We start from the raw sequence: 16,203 nt of genomic DNA on the forward strand, positions 1-16,203 counted from the left end.
CCCCATGGCAACCCCCCAGCCCCATAGCAGCCCCATAGTAACCCCATAGCAGCCCCACACCCGCCCCTCCCCCCCTCTCACCTGCTCCCTGTCCCCTCCCCCTCACAAACGCTCTCACGTTCGCGCTCCCGCAGTACCGGATGCTGCAGGGCAGGAGCTGGGCCTGGAGCGGAGCCGCGGGGCCGGCGCGCAGGCGCACGGCTGCCATGGCGACCGCGACGGAAATGACGTCATCACGTCGGTGACGCACGCACGCAGCGTGAGGCGGCGCGGGGCATGATGGGAGTTGTAGTTGGAGGGGGGGGAAGAAGAGAAGAGGTATGGCAACCGCGCATGAAGTGACGTCATCGCATCATGACGTCAGGGGGAGGGGCGACGGACTCACGCAGCGCAGGGCATGATGGGAGTTGTAGTTCGCGACTGGGGGTTTAGGGTACGCATGGCAAGGGCGTCGGAGGAATTGACGTCAGCACGCAAGCACGTCGGTGACGAACTGACGTCAGCACGTCAGGGGGAGGGGAGACGCACGCACGCAGCGTGAGGCATGATGGGAGTTGTAGTTCGGGAGGGGGGTGTGTGTAATGGCGGAGCTCCCATAGGCTTCAATGGGAAGGGAACGCATCCGGATACTCCCAAGCTCATTCTCTATGACGTCACTACGCTGGTGGGAAGCAGTGACGTCACAACACCAAAACACACCCCCCCCCCCCCAAGCTCATCCCATTGGATATGGGGAGCATCACCCATGGGTGCCCCATAGACCCCAATGGAGAACGGTCCTGGGGTGGGGGGGCATTGGGACCTCCCCTGTGACGTCATCACCTCACACGTGTCCCAGATGACGTCACAGCCCTGATTGGGGGAAGCCTCGATGACGTCAAAACCGGGTTGTGGGAATCCCCTCCCCCCCCGAGGGTTCTCTATGACGTCACTACCCTGGTGTGACGTCACAACGCCACAATCCCAGCCCCCCCATATGATGCCCTATGACGTCACTGCCGTGCTTGGGTGCCCCATGACATCACAGCGGCAGTGGGGATCCCCCCCACCCAGTGACGTCATCAATGGGAACCCCCACCCACGTGGGTCCTGACGTCACAACCACCGCAGGGATTACCCCTTGTGTGCCCCCCCCACGGTGACGTCACAACCCCCATGGGGGTCCCCCAGTGACGTCACTGAACGTCTCCCCTCCCCCCCCCCCACGTGACAGAGTCTGGGGGCGGAGCCGCGATAGGGAACCAATGGCGGAGCCTGAACCCGCCCCCAGCCCCGCCCTCCCGGATGACGTCATCCCCGCCCCGCAACGCCATTGGCCGAGCGCGGGGTCACACAGGGGTCACGGGTGTGTCCCAGGGAGGCTTTAATGGTACCGTACAGCCGAGGAGCGAAGCCCCGCCCACCACGTGACGTAAATTGGGGGGGGAGGAGCCTATAGGATCCATATGATCCCACCCCATCCCCACACCCCCCTCGGGGCCCAGGGTCGTGGCTCCACCCCCCCCCACCCCTATAGCCCCCCCATGAGCAACCCCCTATATCCCCATATGGGGGGGGGACAACCCCTATATCCCCATATGGGGGTGGGCGACCCCTATATCCCCATATGGGGGGGGAGCAACCTCTATATCCCCATATGGGGGGGGAAACCCCTATATACCCATATGGGGGGGGGGACAACCCCTATATCCCCATATGGGGGTGGGGAACCCCCATATCCCCATATGGGGGGGGGGCAACCCCTATATCCCCATATGGGGGGAGAAACCCCTATATACCCATATGGGGGGGGCAACCCCTATATCCCCATACGGGGGGGGGGCAACCCCTATATCCCCATATGGGGGGGGGCACCGCGGCTCTGTCACCCCCCCCCCCCCCCCCATGGGCACTATATGGGTCTCATGCTGCATGTAAAAAACCCCGCCCCCTTATGTACATATTTACATACAGGGTACGTATAGGGACCTATGGGGGGGGTTAGGGCCAATCCTGAGCGGTGCTGGATGTGTGGGGGGAGGGAGGTGTGAGTAACCCCGGAGTAAAGTGGGAGTAAAGGGTGAGTAACCCCATGCTTAAGGCTGGGATGGGGCCTTGGGGTGTCTCTATAAGCTCAAGGGGTTGGTACCCCTGTATGGAATGGGAGTAACCCTGGAGTAACCTGGGAGTAACCCTGAATGGTGCCATTGGCACCCGGTGTAACCCCAAAGTAACGGCCTGCATTGGGGTGATGGGTGAGTAAACCCGGAGTAACAACCCTCCAACAACCAATGCGTAACCATGCGATAACAACCCTCCAACGACCTGTGAGTAACCCTGGAGTAACAGTCCTCCAACAACCAATGAGTACCGTGCAGGGTGCCATTGGCACCATTGTAACCCCAAAGTAACGGCCTGCACTGGGGCGATGGGTGAGTAAACCTGGAGTAACAACCCTCCAACAACCTGTGAGTAACCCTGAATGGTGCCATTGGCACCCGTTGTAACCCCAAAGTAATGGTCTGCATGGGGGTGATGGGTGAGTAACCTTGGAGTAACACAATAGTAACCCTAGCTCGGAGTAACGGCTGTGTGGCCATAGAGCACGTAGTAACCTCGGAGTAAGGAGCCTTCCACCCATCAGTGTATTGGATGTACTGGATAACCTCAGTGGGAGCTGTGACCTGGAGTAGTGGCTGAGTAACTTCAGCATCAAGACCATAGGGTAACTCCAAGGGCTGAGTAACCTTGGAGTAACCACTGTGACCCCCCCCCAATGGGCTGGATACACCCTGGTGGGGAAGAGTACCTTGCTTGGAGTAAAGAAGCAAAGCAAAGTGCGTGTATCCATGGAGTATCCTTGGAGAAAGGGTTTGGCTAAAGACATGGCACGAGGCAATGGAGTAAAGTCTGAGTAAGTCGTGCAAGGGGAAGGGGCTTTGTATCACTGTGGAGGAGCAAAGGTGCCGCTGTGGGACCCGAAAAGCCCTCTAGGGCTGGCCCCCTAAGGCCTTAGTAACCTCTGAGTAAGGCCTGAGACCCTCCTGAGCCCCACCTCTGAGTAAGGAGCACGTCAAGTGTCGAGAGCAACTTCTCATAAGCAACTCCTCATAACAACCCATGTTAATGGGGTTTGTGTAACGCTGGAGTAGGGCTCTGAGGAAGAGACAAGCTGGGATGGAAGCCTCCGAGTAGCGGAAACCGAGCAGGAGAAGGCTGGGGAAGCTCTGAGTAAAGGCTAAGTAAAGGAGCTGGGCAAGGGACGGAGGAGCAAGGCTGAGTAAAAGCAGAGTAAAGGGGTGGAGAAGGACAAGGGGCCTCCATAAAGCACCAAATCACCCCAAAGGCAGAGCTGAGTAAACCCAGAGTAAGGCCCCCCCCATGGGTGACCCTGACGAGGAGCAAAGGAGCTCAACGTAAGGGATGAGTAAACTCAGAGCAAGCCCCCCCCCCCCCAAAATGGGTAACCCCAGGCTCTAAGGAGCAATAAATCACTGCATAACCCTAAGGGAAGGTGTGAGTAAGCTCAGAGTAAGGCCCTGAGCATCAATGGGGAAGGTGCAGCCCCATGCTGAGTAGTGACCGAGTAACCAAGGAGGAGTAGAAGCCGATAGCAAGGAAGGGCCGAGTAAGGCTGGATTAGGGCACGAACAGCCCCACAGCTGCCTTGGTGTAAAGGGGGAGTAGGGCCTGAGTAACCCTGTAGTAACATGGGAGTAACCATAGACCAAGCCCCCCCTTCCCCTTATATTCAGCCCCAGGAGGTGAAGCTCCCCCCCCCCCAAAGTAACCCTGGAGTAAAGTGTGAGTAACCCCCCAAACTGCCCCATTTTGCCCCCCACCCCCCCAATATAGACTCTTCTTTATAATATTGCCTTGAAAAAATAAACCTCGAAGGAAATCGGGGAGGGGGGACCCCAAAATCGAGGGATCCCCCCCAAAAAATAGGGGGGGGGTCCCCATAACAATGGGTCCCACTGGGTCCCCCCCATATCCAGCAGCAGCTCTTCGGGGGGGGGCATAGTAACACTATGGGGGATCCCCCTTTAGTTCTAGGGGTGCCCCCCCCCCCAAATCCATTTTGGGGTGTCCCCCCCCCAAGTTTGGAGCTTTGGGGGGCAACTCCCCCCAACCCCCCCCCAAGTATTGGGGGGGTCCCAGGGCGATGCAGCAGCGATCTGTGGGGAGAGAAAGGGTTAAGGGGGGGCCCCATAGACCTAATACCACCCCCCCATTTGGAGAGCCCCCCCCCCATTTTAGGGTCCCCCCCACGTGGGGGGGGGGAGGGTTCATTTTTGGGGCTGTTTCCCCATCTTTTGGGGTATTTTCTTCCTTTTTTGGGGGGTTGCACCCCAGTTTTGATGGGGATCTATGGGGGGGGCCCCAATCCTGATGTGGGGGGGTCCTTTACCTGCTCAGGGTCAGAACTCAGTGTCCAGCACCCGGAAAGCAGAGGAACCTGTGGGGGATAAAAGGGGGTTTAAGGGACCCCCAAAATAGGGGGACCCCAAAGGATGACCCCAAAATGGGGGAGGGGGGGGACCCCTTATTATGGGGGTGCTGACCTGGGGGGGGCAATGGGGCCGAGCGCAGCCCTGGCTCCTTCTGCAGCTGGATCTCCTTCAGGGCGAAGATGGAGGTGGCTGCATGGGGGGTGATTTGCATAAGGGGTGGGGCCAAACACAAGCCACGCCCCTCAAAGGCAACGCCCCTCAGAGGCCCCTCCCACCCGCATTTAAGCCCCACCCAATGGACCCCAGCCCTACCAATGGGAACCTCCCATAGTCTGAGATGCCACCCATGCAAGCCCCGCCCCCAACAAGCCCCTCCCATTAAGCCCCTCCCCTTGACGTCACCTAAGCCCCTCCCCTTAAGCCACGCCCACAACCCCACTTAATCCCCTCCCATTGGTAGCCATTAGACACCTCCGAAAGCCACGCCCCCCTCGTGACCACGCCCCCTAAGCCACACCCACAAACCCATTGAGCCCTTCCCACTCTAAGTCTCATTCAAACCACGCCCACTTCACCCCAAAGCCCCGCCCACAACCTCTCTTAACCCCCTCCATTGGACACTGCCCATCCAAACCCCCGCCCCCTCTAAGCACCTCCCCCTCAAAGCCCCGCCCCCCTTCAAGCCCTGCCCACAGCCCCATTGATCCCTTCCCACTCTCAGCCCTGCCTCACTCAAGCTCCGCCCACTTCAAAACCTCAGACCACGCCCCTCTGCCTGAAGCCCCGCCCACAACCCTTAAACCCCTCCCACTTAAGCCCTCGGAAACCACCCCATCAAAGCCCCGCCCTCTTCAAGCCCCCGCCCACAGCCCCATTGATCCCTTTCCCTCTTAAGCCCCTCCCCCTATAAGCCCCGCCCCCTTCAAACCCTACCCACAGCCCCATTGATCCCTTTCCCCTTTAAGCCCCGCCCCATAAAAGCCACGCCCCCTTCAAGCCCTGCCCACAACCCCATTGAACCCTTTCCCTATAAGCCCCGCCCACCAAGGCCATGCCCCTTCTAAGCCACGCCCCCTTCAAGCCTAGCCCACAACGCCATTGATCCCTTCTCTCTAAGCCCCGCCCCTTTAAGCCCCTCCCCATCTAAGCCCCGCCCCCTTCATGCCCTTCCCACAACCCCATTGATCCCATTCCCTCAAGCCCCGCCCCCCTTCAAACCCCGCCCCCTTTAAGCCCCGCCCCCTCAGGCCCCTCCCACTCACTGTCGGGCAGGGTCGTGACCCTTGGCCCCAGGCAGGCGAAGAACGGATGTCCCCATTGCCTCAGCCGCCGGCAGCCGGCGCCGCCCCTCGAACTGCCCCGCCCCCCACGTGAGGCCACGCCCATCACGTCAGGACGTGCTCCCACGTCAGACCACCCCCCCCCCCCCCCCGGTCAGGCCACGCCCACGTCAGACCACGCCCCCCACGTCAGACCACGCCCCCCACATCAGGCCACGCCCATCACGTCAGACCAACGCCCCCCCACGTCAGACCACGCCCACCACGTCAGACCACGCCCCCCACATCAGGCCACGCCCATCACGTCAGGACGTGCTCCCACGTCAGACCACCCCCACCCCCCCCCCCCCCCCCCCCCCCCCCCCCCCCGGTCAGGCCACGCCCACGTCAGACCACGCCCCCCACATCAGACCACGCCCCCGGTCAGGCCACGCCTCCCTCCACCCCCCCCCCCCCCCCCCCCCCCCCCCACCCCCCCCCGTCAGGCCACACCCACCACGTCAAGACACGCCCCGCACGTCAGACCACGCCCCCCGCCCATCACGTCAAACCACGCCCACCATTGCGAGGACACGCCCCTTGTGGGCGTGGCCTCACCACTCCCCCCCGCCGTGCATGCAATGGTTGGGTCCAAATGGGGGGTGGGGGTGGGGAGAACGGGAAGCTCCGCCCCCATATGGGAGGGGTTAAAGGGGCTGTGGTTTAAGGGGCGGGGCTTACGGGAAGGGGCGGGGCTTGTGTGGACAGGCTCCACCCCCTCACCTGCAGCAGCTGCCCCAGCAGGTCAGCACCATCCTGGTCCAGCCTGGGGGGGGGGAGGGGAGGTCAGGAACCCCCAATGGTGCTATGGGGCAGAGGCACCCTCTATGGGGCACATACCCACACCCCCAATGCCATCTATGGGGCAGAGTCATCCACTATGGGGCACATACCCACACCCTAACCCCTCTATGGGGCAGAGCAATCCCCTATGGGGCACATACCCACACCCCAATACCATCTATGGGGCAGAGCCATCCCCTATGGGGCACATCCCCCCCCCAGTCCCTTGCTATGGGGCAGACCTTGGCGCATGGTGCAGGAGCCCCTCGGGGGGGTATGGGGGATACTTATGGGCCCGGAACTCAGCGTTGGCCCCAATCCCAGGCCAGGTGTCCTCTGTGGGGGTCCCTGGGGGGGGAAGAGGACCCAAAACCCCATTGATTCACCCCAAATCTGTGCCCTAAATCCCCTTGATTCACCCCCAAACCCTTTCCTTTACCCCCCCCATTTTGACACAAAAACCCCTTTTTCACCCCATTTTGACTCAAAATCCTGGTTTTACACCCATTTTCACCCAAAACCCCTGTTTTTCACCCCATTTTGACCCCAAATCCCCCTTTTTCACCCATTTTGACCCAAAATACCCATTTTTCAACCATTTTAACCCGAAATCCCCATTTTCCACCCCATTTTGACACAAAATCCCCATTTTTCACCCCATTTTGACCCAAAACCCACATTTTTCACCCCAAATCTATGCCCTAAACCCCATTGATTCACCCAAAATCACCCAAAATTCACCCCATTTTGCCCCAAAATCTCCCTTTTCCACCCCATTTTGTCCCAAATACCCCATTTTCCACCCCATTTTGCCCCAAAATCCCCATTTTCCCCCCATTTTGCCCCAAAATCCCCATTTTCCCCCCATTTTGACCCAAAACCCCCATTTTTCACCCCATTTTGCCCCAAAACCCCCATTTTTCCCCCATTTTTCCCCAAAACCCCCTTTTTTCACCCATTTTGACCCAAAATCCTCATTTTGACCCAAAACCCCCATTTTTCCCCCCATTTTGCCCCAAAATCCCCATTTCTCACCCCATTTTGTCCCAAAACCCCCTGTTTTCACCCCATTTTAACCCAAAACCCCCATTTTTCCCCCATTTTAACCCAAAACCCCCATTTTTTCACCCCATTTTGACCAAAATCCCCCATTTTGCCCAAAACCCCCATTTTCCACCCATTTTGCCCAAAACCCCCTGTTTTCACCCCAAACCCCCCTGTGTACCCAGCATGCGGAAGATGAAGCTCAGCTGCTCCTGGACTGTGGAGCCAGGGAACAGGGGACGACCTGTGACCATCTCTGAGAAGATGCAGCCGACTCCCCTATAGGGTATATGGGATATATATGGGATATATATGGGATATATATGGGATATATGGGATATGGGATATGGGATGTGGGATATGGGATGTGGGATGTGGGATGTGGGATGTGGGATATGGGATATGGGATATGGGATATGGGATGTGGGATGTGGGATGTGGGATGTGGGATATGGGATATGGGATGTGGGATGTGGGATGTGGGATATGGGATATGGGATATGGGATATGGGATGTGGGATATGGGATGTGGATGTGGGATACAGGGATACAGGATACAGGGATGCAGGTATATGGGATACAGGGATCCCAGATCCCCATTCCCAGATCCCGGATCCCACACTCACCACATGTCAATCTGTGTGGAATACTCAGTGGATCCCAATAGGATATCAGGGGGTCGGTACCAAAGTGTCACCACCTCATTGGAATAGGTCTTGGTTGGGATGGACTTGGCCCGAGCCAGACCTATGGATATGGGAATGGGATATAGGGAGGTCCTATAGGGGGAATGGGGTCCCAATGGGTCCCATAGGGGGAATGGGGTCCCAATAGGGTCCTAATGGGGTCCCATTGGGGGAAATGGAGTCCCAATGAGGTCCCATAGGGGTGAATGGGGTCCCAATGGGGTCCTGGGGGGGGAAATGGTGTCCCAATGGGTCCCATAGGGGGGGATGGGGTCCCAATGGGGTTCTGGGGGGGGGAAATGGGGTCACAATGGGGTCCCATGGGGGGAAACGGGGTCCCAATGGGGTCCCATAGGGGGGGAAATGGGGTCCCAATGGGTCCCAATGGGGTCCCATAGTGGGAAATGTTGGTCCCAATGGGGTCCCATAGGGGGGAATGGGTCCCAATGCGTCCCATAGGGGGGATATGGGGTCCTAATGGGGTCCCATAGGGGGGAATGGGGTCCCAATGGGGTCTCATAGGGGGGAATGGGGTCCCAATGAGGTCCCATAGGGGGAAATGGGGTCCCAATGGGGTCCTGAGGGGGAAATGGGGTCCCAATGGGGTCCCATAGGGGGAAATGGGGTCTCAATGGAGTCCTGGGGGGGGAATGGGGTCCCAATGGGGTCCAATAGGGGGGAAATGGGGTCCCAATGGGGTCCTGGGGGGGGAAATGGGGTCCCAATGGGGTCCCACAGGGGGGAATGGAGTCCCCAATGGGGTTCTGGGGGGAAATGGGGTCCCAATATGGTCCTGGGTGGGGGAAATGGGGTCCCAATGGGGTCCTCGAGGTGGGATATGGGGTCCCAATGGGGTCCTATGGGTGGGAAATGGGGTCCCAATGGGGTCCCATAGGGTGGAAATGGGGTTCCAATGGGGTCCCATAGGGGGGAAATGGGGTCCCAATGGGGTCCCAATGGGGTCCTGGGGGGGGAATTGGGGTCCCAATGGGGTCCCATAGGGGGAGGAAATGGGGACTCAATGGGGTCCTGGGGGGGGGAAAATGGGGTCCCAATGGGGTCCCATAGGGGGAAATGGGGTCTCAATGGGGTCCTGGCGGGGAAATGGGGTCCCAATGGGGTCCTGGGGGGGGAATGGGGTCCCAATGGGGTCCTATGGGGGGGAAAGGGGGTCCCAATGGGGTCCTGGGGGGGGGGAAATGGGTTCCCGATGGGGTAATTGGGGTCCCATAAGGGGTAATTGGGGTCCCCAAGGGGGGTAAATGGGGTCCCATAAGGGGTAATTGGGGTCCCATAAGGGGTAATTGGGGCCCCAATGGGGTAATTGGGGTCCTCAAAGGGGTAATTGGGGTTCCCAAAGGGGGTAATTGGGGTCCCCAGGGGGGTCAATGGGCATCCCTGGAAGGGGAAACTGGGATCCTAGGGGGGGTAAATGGGATCTTGTGGGGTAATTGGGGCTGCAAAGGGGTCCCCATTGGGATGATGGTTTAGGGTCTGAGGGGGGTGTTTTGGGGTGAAAGAGGGGGATTTTGGGGTCTCAAGGGGGTGGGAAGGGAAGAGAGGGAGGGAAATGGGGGTCCCAGGGTGGGTTTAGGGGTCCCAGGGTGGTTTTAGGGTGGTTTTTGGGGTGGTTTCGGGTGTTTTGGGCTGTTTTTTGGGTGGTTTTGGAGTGCTTTGGGGTGTTCTCGGATGGTTTTGGGGTGTTTTTGGGTGTTTTGGGGTGGTTTCGAGTGTTTTGGGGTGTTTTGGGTGGTTTTTGGGTGGTTTTGGGTTGTTTTTCCGGTGTTTTGGGGTGAGTTTGGGGTGTTTTTGGGTGTTTTGGGGTAGTTTTGGGATGTTTTGGGGTGTTTTCAGGTGTTTTCGGGTGTTTTTGGGGTGTCTCTGACCGAAATCCGCCAGTTTGAGGTCCCCGCGCCGGCTGAGCAGCAGGTTCTGGGGTTTGAGGTCTCGGTGCAGGACCTTGTGCCGGTGACAGAACGCCAGACCCCGAAGGAGCTGGAACAGGAAGAGCTGCCCCCCCCCCCGACAACACCTTACACACATTGTACACCCAATGGTGCCCATTGTACATCCCATTGGAACCATTGTACATCCCATTGTAACCATTGTACACCCAACGGTATCCATTGTACATCCCATTGGAACCATTGTACATCCCATTGTAACCATTGTACATCCTATTGTAACCATTGTACATCCCATTGTACCCATTGTACATCCCATTGTACCCATTGTACATCCCATTGTAACCATTGTACATCCCATTGTACCCATTGTACATCCCATTGTAACCATTGTACATCCCATTGTACCCATTGTACATCCCATTGTAACCATTGTATACCCAATGGTACCCATTGTACATCCTATTGTAACCATTGTACACCCAACAATACCCACTGTACACCCATTGTAACCATTGTACATCCCATTGTAACCATTGCACATCCAATGGTACCCATTGCACATCCCATTGTAACCCCAATGGTACCCACTGTACATCCCATTGTACCCATTCTACATCCCATTGTAACCATTGTACACCCATTGTAACCATTGCACACCCAACGGTACCCATTGCACACCCCTTTGTACCCCTTGTACACCCCATTATACCCAATGTACACCCCATTGTACCCCTTACACACCCCTTTATACCCCTTGTACACCTCATTATACCAAATGTACACCCCATTATACCCAATGTATACCCCACTATACCCCTTACACACCCCATTATACCCAATGTATACCCCACTATACCCCTTACACACCCCATTATACCCAATGTATACCCCACTATACCCCTTACACACCCCATTATACCCAATGTACACCCCATTATACCCCTTACACACCTTATTATACCCCTTGTACACCCCATTATACCCAATGTACACCCCATTATACCCCTTACACACCTTATTATACCCACTGTACACCCCATTGTACCCCATTACCTTGACATTGTGCATGCTGATGACACTGCCACAGTCATCCAAGTACTGTTGAGGTCCCGGTCCTGGAGGGGGAATGGGATGGGAGGGACCCCAAAAAGGGTAAATGGGGGGGGACACCCCTGGAGCCAAGGTGGTTTTGGGTGTAGAATTGGTGGTTTTGGGTTCAGAATTGGTGGTTTTGGGTTCAGAATTGGTGATTTTGGGTTCAGAATTGGTGGTTTGGGTGCAGAATTGGTGGTTTTGGGTACAGAACCGATGATTTTACGTACAGAATGGATGTTTTTAGGTACAGAATGGATGTTTTTAGGTACAGAAGATGGTTTTTGGGTACAGAATTGATGTTTTGGGGTACAAAAGGGCTGTTTTGGGGTACAAAAGAGCATTTTTTGGGTACACAAGGGCTGTTTTTGGGTCCAAAAGGGCAGTTTTTGGGTCCAGAATTGATGTTTTTGGGTACAAAATTGCAGTTTTTGGGTACAAAAGGGCAGTTTGGGGTACAGAATTGATGGTTTTAGGTCCACAAGGGCAGTTTTTGGGTCCACAAGGGCAGTTTTGGGTCCAAAAGAGCTGTTTTTGGTGCTCACCAGGTACTCGAAGACCAGCGTCAGGCACTGGGGGGTGTGGACGATGTCGTGCAGAGTCACCACATTGGCATGTTTGAGGTCCCGCAGCAGAGACACTGCAATGGGGGGGGGCAATGACACTGACCCCCCCATGGTGGGGGGGGGGGCAATGACACTGACCCTCCTATGGGGCATGTGGGGGGGGGCAATGACACTGACCCCCCCATGGTGGGGGGGGGCAATGACACTGAACCCCCTATGGTGGGGGGGGGCAATGACACTGACCCCCCCATGGGGCAATTGGGGGGGGGGGGCAAGGACACTGACCCCCCCATGGGGCAGGTGGGGGGGGAGCTATGACACTGATCCCCCTATGGGGCAGGTGGGGGGAGGGGCAATGACACTGACCCCCCCATGGGGCAGGTGGGGGGGGGGCAATGACACTGACCCCCCTATGGTGCAGGTGGGGGGGGGTGGGGGGGTGGGGGTTTGGGGGGGGGTGGGGGATGGGGGGGGGAACCCAATGACACTGAGCCCCCCCCCATGGTGTGGGGGGGGTATGGGAGGGGGATGGGGGGGGTTGGGGGGGGTCTCACCCTCCCTAATGGCACCCAATGACCCCAAGCACCCCCCCCCATGGTGTGGGGTGGGGGATGGGGGGGGGTGGGGGGGTATGGGGGGCAGTGGGGGGGGTGGGGGGGGATCTCACCCTCCCTAATGGCTGTACATGGAGCCCCCTATGGTGCAGGTGGGGATGGGGTGGGGGGGGGATGGGTAGGGGGGGGATGGGGGGGTTGGGGGGGGTCTCACCCTCCCGTATGGCTGTACATGGAGCCCCCCATGGTGCAGGTGGGGGATGGGGGATGGGTGGGGGGGGATGGGGGGGTTGGGGGGGGGGTTGGGGGGTCTCACCCTCCCTAATGGCTGTACACGGAGCCCCCCATGGTGCAGTGGGGGGGGGGGGGTTGGGGGGGGTGGGGGATGGGGGGTCTCACCCTCCCTGATGGCACCCAATGACACCGAGCACCCCCCCATGGTGCAGGTGGGAGATTGGGGGGGGGTATGGGGGTGGGGGGGGTCTCACCCTCCCTTATGGCTGTACATGGAGCCCCCTATGGGGCAGGTGGGGGGATGGGGGGGATGGGGGATGGGTGGGGGGGGGTTGGGGGGGGTCTCACCCTCCCGTATGGCTGTACATGGAGCCCCCTATGGTGCAGTGGGGGGGCAGTGGGGGGGGTTGGGGGGGGTCTCACCCTCCCTAATGGCTGTACATGGAGCCCCCTATGGTGCAGATGGGGGGGGGTCAGGGGGGGGTCTCACCCTCCCTAATGGCTGTACATGGAGCCCCTATGGTACAGATGGGGGGGGGTTCAGGGGGGTCTCACCCTCCCGTATGGCTGTACATGGAGCCCCTATGGTACAGATGGGGGGGGTCAGGGGGGGTCTCACCCTCCCGTATGGCTGTACATGGAGCCCCCTCCTCATGCTCCAGCCGAATCTCCTTCAGAGCCACCAGGTTCTCGGTCAGTTTGCTCCGGCCCTTGTACACTGTGGCATAGGTGCCCTGGGGGGGCAGGGGGGGCAGGGGGGTCAGGGGGTCATGGGGTCATGGGGGTGTTGGGGACATGGGGGTATTAGGGCATATGGGGGATGGGGGGACATCAGAGTCATTGGGGATGTGGGGGGTACATGGGGGATATGGGGGACATGGGGGATGGGGAGGCACAGGGGGGATGGAGGGGATATGGGGGTATTGGGGCACATGGGGATGGGGGTCATTGGGGGACATTGGGGATGTGGGGGACATGGGGTATGGGGGGACACTGGGGGACATGGGGGGGATATGGGGGTGTTGGGGGGCATGGGGATATGGGGGCACATCGGGGTCATTGGGGACATTGGGGATGTGGGGGGTACATGGGGGATATGGGGGATGGGGGCACATTGGGGTTGGGGGGGGCATGGGGGTACATGGTATCCCCCCAGTACATGGGGGGGATATAGGGTGTTGGCAGGCAGGGGGGTATTGGGGCACATGGGGATGGGGGGTCATTGGGTGACACTGGGGATGTGGGGAGGACAAGGGGGATGGGGGGGGACATGAGGGTATTGGGGTACATGGGGGGACATTGGGGGACATGGGGAGGACAGGGGGGTATGGGGGGGATATGGGATATTGGGGATGTGGGGGATGGGGGGACATGGGGGGTACAAAGGGGATAGGGGGGACATTGGGATGTGGGGGTCAATGGGGATGTGGGGGGCACACAGGGGATGTGGTACCATTGGGGATATGGGGGATGTGGGGGACAAGGGGGACATTAGGGTCTATGGGGGCACACACATAGGGGGTCCTTGCCCTCACCTCTCCCAGTTTGTCCAGTTTCACATAGTCTCCAGCTTCCCGAAGCCAATCTCTTGACTGTGGGGAAGGAAGCAGTGGTCACTCCTGGCTGTACTGGTTTTTACTGGGCCATACTGGTTTGTACTGGGCCGTACTGGGGAGGCACCAGGGTGAAACCAGCACCAGCTGCGTGCTGCCTCCAGAGGGGACTGGAGGCACTGGGGGGGGGGGGGGGGGGGGGGGGGGGCATCACCATTTTGGTCCTAACCCTTCCTACTGTTTATACCTGGTCCATTACTGGTTTATATCAGTCCATAGTGATTTAATATGGGTCCATACTGGTTTACATTATTTAATTCCATACTGGTTATAATATGGGGGCTTCATATATTGGTTTATACTGGTCTATATGGGTTTAGTTTTATATCCATACTTTATTACTAGCCCATACTGCTTTATAATCAACTCATATTGCTTTATTACTGGTCCATACCGGTTTATACTGCTTATACTGTTTATAGTGGGTCTATACTAGCTTCACACTGGTCCATATCGGTTTATACTGATCCATACTGGTTTATAGGGGTCCCTACTGGTTTATATTTGGCTTATACTGGTTTAATTGTGGTCTATATACTAGTTTATATCCTGGTCTATTACCGTTTTATACTGATCCACACCAGTCTGTACTGACCCCCGTACTTGTTTACAGTGATCCCTACTGGTTTATAACTGGTTTATACTGTTTGGTACTGGTTTGTACTTGTACTGGCTTATACTGGTTTATACTGTTCATACTGGTCTATACTGGTTTATACTGTTTATACTGGTTTGCAGTGGGACGCACCAGGGACGTGGTTGTCAGGGAGGCGGTGGCTCAGGTTTATACTGACCCATACTGGTTTATACTGGTTTATATTATTACTGGTTCATACTGGACGCACCAGGGACACGCGGCGCAGGCGGGGGCTCAGGGGCCCAGGCAGCCCCAGGCTCCCCTCAGCAGACGAGTGTCAGCAGGGAGAGACAGGCGCTTGGTCAGCTCCTGGGGGCACAGCCATAACACACATCCCATAACCATACACACCATAACCCATAGCCATAGAGCCCAGATCCCATATACATATAACCCATACCCATATAGCTCACATCCCATATCCATATAGCCCACATCCCACATCCCATAACCATAGAGCCCATATCCCATATCCCATATCCATATAGCCCACATCCACATCCCCATAACCATAGAGCCCATATCCCATATCCCATATCCATATAGCCCACATCCCACATCCCATATCCATATAGCCCATATCCCATATCCCATATCCATATAGCCCATATACATATACCCCATATCCATAGAGCCCATATACATATACCCCATATCCATAGAGCCCATATCCCACATCCCATATCCATATAGCCCATATCCCATATCGAATATCACCATATCCCTAACCCATCTCCCATATCCATAAGCCCATAGCCTCATGACCATATCCCCACATCCCCAAACCCCATATCATTATCCCAAACCCCACATCCCCATACCCCATATCCTACATCCCCATCCCTATCTGATATCCCCATATCCATATCCCAAACCCCATACCCCATAACCCCATATCCATATCCCATATCCCACATCCCTCTATCCTATCCCATATCCCCATATCCATATCCCATACCCCATATCCCCTATCCCATATCCATTCCCCATATCCATATTCTAAACCCCATACCCCATATCCCCACATCCCAAACCCATACCCCATACCCCATATCCCCTATCCCTATCCTTATCCATATCGCATATCCCACATCCCTAACCCATAACCCGATACCCATATCCCAAACCCCAAACCCCATAACCCCACATCCATATCCCATATCCCACATCCCCTATCCCCATCCCTATCCCATAACCCCATATCCATATCCCAAACCCCATACGCCACATCCCACACCCCATACCCCATAACCCCATATCCATATCCCATATCCCACATCCCCTATCCCTATCCCATATCCCCATATCCCAAACCCCATACCCCATAACCCAATA

At 57.2% G+C, this 16,203-nt stretch overlaps 1 protein-coding gene across 1 annotated transcript; it reads right to left on the minus strand.

Annotated features, from left to right (window-relative positions):
* Nucleotides 1-3,883: 3,883 nt before the first annotated feature.
* On the minus strand, nt 3,884-14,623 carry LOC117437490 (cyclin-dependent kinase 16-like). Its single transcript, XM_034071864.1, is given in 17 exon segments — nt 3,884-4,157; nt 4,391-4,438; nt 4,545-4,622; nt 5,696-5,747; nt 5,749-5,787; nt 6,476-6,518; nt 6,778-6,883; nt 7,761-7,858; nt 8,206-8,326; nt 10,152-10,275; nt 11,226-11,275; nt 11,278-11,287; nt 11,810-11,904; nt 13,238-13,352; nt 14,154-14,182; nt 14,185-14,210; nt 14,616-14,623. Coding segments are annotated over 16 exon segments (1,032 nt in total). The 3' UTR covers nt 3,884-4,157; nt 4,391-4,400.
* Nucleotides 14,624-16,203: the final 1,580 nt, after the last annotated feature.

The sequence above is a fragment of the Melopsittacus undulatus genome, chromosome 22 (genome assembly GCF_012275295.1).
Source record: "Melopsittacus undulatus isolate bMelUnd1 chromosome 22, bMelUnd1.mat.Z, whole genome shotgun sequence".
In the NCBI taxonomy this organism is placed as follows: Eukaryota; Metazoa; Chordata; class Aves; order Psittaciformes; family Psittaculidae; genus Melopsittacus; species Melopsittacus undulatus.